We start from the raw sequence: 4,199 nt of genomic DNA, 5'->3' as shown, positions 1-4,199 counted from the left end.
CATCTGTTAACTGGGTAATGGTCTCAGTGAGGGCAACATGCCAAGCCATTGATTTCATGCAGATAAATAATCATCTTCTTATACTTTACATAAAAAATAGATAGGTAGTGTAACGGTACCACAAGAAGAGGAGCTGATGTTTTCAGAAAAATGTCTCAGTGTCAGTTAACTATACAACAATTTCAAGCCAGTCTGCTATTAGCCTAAATTAGCTGCCACAAGACAACAACCTTGCCAGACCAAAGAATTTTTCTTGCGCACACAAGAACGAGGGCTCAAACAGCTCATCAGATCTTATGCCTAACTGATCGCAGGTCTGATCGGAATGATAAGAATTCCAAATTCACAAAAACCCTTGCACTTATTTCATGCTATATGGTACAATTTTTTTAAAATAATCATATAATTTGTGCTGATTTGTTCCTTTCTCTGCAATGCCTCTGCCTTTGCTACAATATTTCTGTGGTCTGCATGCAGAGCAGACCAATTACAACCAGAAACACTTTCTTTCTACCCATTAACCCCTCCTCTTTCACTGCTTATTGCACAAAAGGCTGCCTCTTCTGAGTGCTGTGTGGTAAGAGTCCACTTGTTGACCAATCCTGTTAGATTGAGACCTGCAACAGATCTCCAACATGATACCATCATTTACACCGAACAATGGAGCAGCAATGCTTATTGTAGGCATAGGAACATGGAGGACAAGGCTGCTGACTGAATGGACTTAACATTCTCTCTTTTAACAATCTTTCAGTGGTTCAATTTGTGGGTATTAACCGTATTGTATCTTAATGTAATTAATTCATTGCCTTCCTGCCTAAATCCACTGTACCTGCAAGCCAAGTTCAAAAGTACAGAGGTTTCTGACTGACATCAACAGTCTCTTCTATAAGAAGGTAATTGTTAACCATTTGCTGCACATAGACCTCTGCCTGATGAGGTTATGGCAAAAGCAGCTATACTAGTGATACCAGCAATGACAACATGCCCTTTATATACATTTCTTACTGTTACACATTTTATTCACTGACATAAAGCCAGAGCATCACACACATATCTTACAGGTGCTCATCTGTATCTGCAATTTTCTTTTGCTCTATTACCACCCTGCCTCTGCAGGCAGGACCAAGAAAGACCACTGAGGCTGTGAAGTCGGTTTTAAGTGCTGGTTACAGGCATTTCATTGGAGCGTATGCATACCAGAATGAAGACGTAGTGGGAGCTGGGACTCGTGCCATGATTGATCAAAGGAGTGGTCAAGAGGGAAGACCTAATCCTTGTTAATAAGGCATAGTGCACTCATTAACCCCATAAAGGCTTTTAAACACTACAAATATAGAAATACAAAAAATGACAAAAATCTAGATATTCTTTTCTCAGCATGGTCCTAACCCTCAGAGAGGCCAGGCTGGTGGCAAGTTTACAGGTTACCACCATATCTGGACATGTTATTCTCAAAGGCCAATAATGTGCCCTCACAGCACTTTGCCTTTGCCAGAAGATGAGCTGCTGCATTTTGAACCATCTGCAAATGTAAAACATACTCCTATAAAAATAGGAATAAACAACTTTCTTAACATGAACAGAAAAATTCAGAGAAAACTCAAACACCAAACTGCTTAGAATAGAGCTTTAATTTAGAAGTTGCCTCAGGCCTAAAACTGTTACACTGAATTTATAGATCAGGTTTTTTAACAAAAGGCTGGACTAGTGTTGCCACTAGTGCTATAACACGAGAGAGAAAACATTACATAAAAGCAAACCAGTTGGAATAGCTGAAACATCAGAGGAGCAAACAAGCACTGTCATCATAATGCGTGTCGAGCAGGATGCAAGAATTCAGAGCCGCGTTGCCCATGTGTGTTGCCATCTTCATCACTTAAACACTGAGGCAGCGGCAGTGAACCAGTTTATAGACTGGTAGAAGGTTTTAAATGTATGACTAGTCTTTAAATTTTTTAGACAGGTGGAAACTGGTTTAGAATATGTGCATATCAATAAACTGATTTTTAACATTAAACAGTACAATAATCAAAGTTAATTTTTATATCCCTAAGCAGAAATTAGGGAAACAAAAAAAGACAGCATTGCATTATGCTTATAATTTTGTAGACAAATTTATTCTAAAGTCCTAACGCGTTTGACCAAGTTGTAAAAAAAAATGAAGCTGGTCACAAACTGACATTTTGAGCAAGTTAAATGGGTGTTTTGTCTTACTGTTTGATACATTTCTGAACATATTTGTTGTATAAAAATGTTTTTACTTACAAATTTTATATTTTGGCTATGAGAATTTAATGTTGGTTTATTTTCCTTACATGTAATAAAACTTACTCCATGCACTTTTAATTTTTCTGTGTGTGTGTTCTCAGAGCTGACTCAGAAGTGTTACTTGAAAATTATTTACTTTACTTTGTATGGCACACCTTTTGGTTCTTTAGTAACTTTAATACCACACTAACAACAAGGTAAAATGGTAGAATGGTAAAATACTAATACAATGAAAAAATCATTTGTGTGTTAAAGCTAAGAAACTGACATGACCATGTAGAGAGAAGAGTCCCATACTCAGTTGTACTAGTATATAAAAAACCTCATTACCCCATAATGGCTTTAACTTTTATTAATGGTATTGTAAAAACCGCATGCAGACAAGACCAGTAACAAGTGGTGTTTTTCATCCTAGCTTGTAAAGAAATAAACTGCTGCACAGACGCTTAACCTGTGGAGAACTGGCATATTTCTTCTCAGAATTCAGTATTGAAAGGAAAGTCCTTGTGTTTTGTGCTCCTACAGAGAAAAAAAAGGGAAAATGAGAAGAGCTTGTCCGCTACACATCTTCATGATTTTGCAAGCAAAAAGCAAAGATTATGAGAAAAAGAGAATTCTCTCACCATAGCATTGGACAGGCTCTCCAGTTCCTGTTGAATCCTAATATAGTCTTTATTTCCTCCTCAGTTAGTTCAAAGTCAAATACCTGCAAAGATTTAAACAACACATGCAACAACATGCACAAGCCAAAAGGGCAAGTAAGCAAAGCAGACTGAGGGATGATCTCAAAAAATATCTGAACAATTTGTCAGCTAATTACTGTACCTGGAAATTCTCCCGAATGCGCTGAGGTGTGATCGACTTAGGGATCACAATCACGTTCCTCTGGATGGGGAAGCGGATCAGGACCTGGTAGGAAAGGAGAAAGAGTAGTAACATGTGGATGTGATCACAGGCCATTACTTTTACAGAAAGAGCCACACCATTGCAATTTTAATAATCTGTGCTAATGTCTACTGCTTTAATTAAGAATAAACTCAGATTGTAGATCTATGTTGTTCTTTATTGCAAGTTATCAGTTTCATTTTTAATTTGTTCAAGCCAGTCTGAGAGTGCTGTACCTGAGCAGGGGTCTTCTTGTGCTTCTCGGCAATGGCCTTAATGTTCGGCTCCTCCAGAAGTGAGGGGTCGTCCGGTTTAGCCCTGCAATTTCATCCAGTACCATTTACAGGAGTCAGACGTTACTTTGAATCAAGCGCTGTTATAAAGTGGCCAGTTGTGAAAACGCTTAAACATGTATGATGAAAAAATGTAATGATGTATCATTACATTTTTCCAAAGTGACATAAAACCAAAAATAAAGCACTGAACTACAAAATGAAGACTGATCTATAAAAACAAAAGAAAAAAATAACCATGAGAAAATATGCCACAGGGAGACAAGCTGAACAGACAAAGAGGAACAACAGTCACAAGTTGAAAGTAACATGACAGGCATAAGAGAGTTGACAAATATTGAAGTGGTACTCAACCTAATATGACTCACTTTGTAGCAGTGTGACAAAGTAATTTAGTCAATACAGTCCTTTACCCATTATCATTAACTTTGTTAATGCCATAGCAGTGACTGTTAAGCTTACTGACCAAGGCCTATCAGGAGAGCCCAGGGGGCTATAAGCAGTCACCGAGATGCCCTGAGAATGGCAGTAGTTAATCAGCTTCTCCTGGGTCAGGTACGGGTGGCACTCCACCTGGGGGGGACAAACACACTGCTCTTGAAGAGATGCATGAAGAGGGGGCCTCTGCTCTCTGAAAGATGTTTCAGAGTTCTCTGATTTCTCTTCAGAAAGTGGACATGCCCTTGACTTCGATGGTTTTCCCTTGTTGGTGCAACTGACTAGTACCTGAAGCAGAGCTGTTGCATTTTT

At 38.5% G+C, this 4,199-nt stretch overlaps 1 protein-coding gene across 2 annotated transcripts in view; it reads right to left on the bottom strand.

Moving 5' to 3' along the window:
* Positions 1-2,607: 2,607 nt before the first annotated feature.
* The window catches only part of akr1b1.2 (aldo-keto reductase family 1, member B1 (aldose reductase), tandem duplicate 2), a 6,227-nt gene continuing 4,635 nt past the window's right edge, over positions 2,608-4,199 (bottom strand). For both annotated transcript variants that reach the window (XM_020614407.1, XM_020614408.1), the window contains exons 6-10: positions 3,916-4,022; positions 3,393-3,474; positions 3,097-3,180; positions 2,895-2,977; positions 2,608-2,790 (exon numbers count right to left, since the gene is read on the bottom strand). In XM_020614407.1, the coding sequence (XP_020470063.1) occupies positions 2,748-2,790; positions 2,895-2,977; positions 3,097-3,180; positions 3,393-3,474; positions 3,916-4,022 (399 nt within the window). In that variant the 3' untranslated portion in view covers positions 2,608-2,747. The remainder of the gene's footprint in view (positions 2,791-2,894; positions 2,978-3,096; positions 3,181-3,392; positions 3,475-3,915; positions 4,023-4,199) is intronic.

Source organism: Monopterus albus, unplaced genomic scaffold (assembly GCF_001952655.1).
Source record: "Monopterus albus unplaced genomic scaffold, M_albus_1.0 scaffold145.1, whole genome shotgun sequence".
In the NCBI taxonomy this organism is placed as follows: domain Eukaryota; kingdom Metazoa; phylum Chordata; class Actinopteri; order Synbranchiformes; family Synbranchidae; genus Monopterus; species Monopterus albus.
The sequence above is the reverse complement of the archived record's forward strand: the minus strand, read 5'-3'. Positions and strand labels throughout refer to the sequence as shown.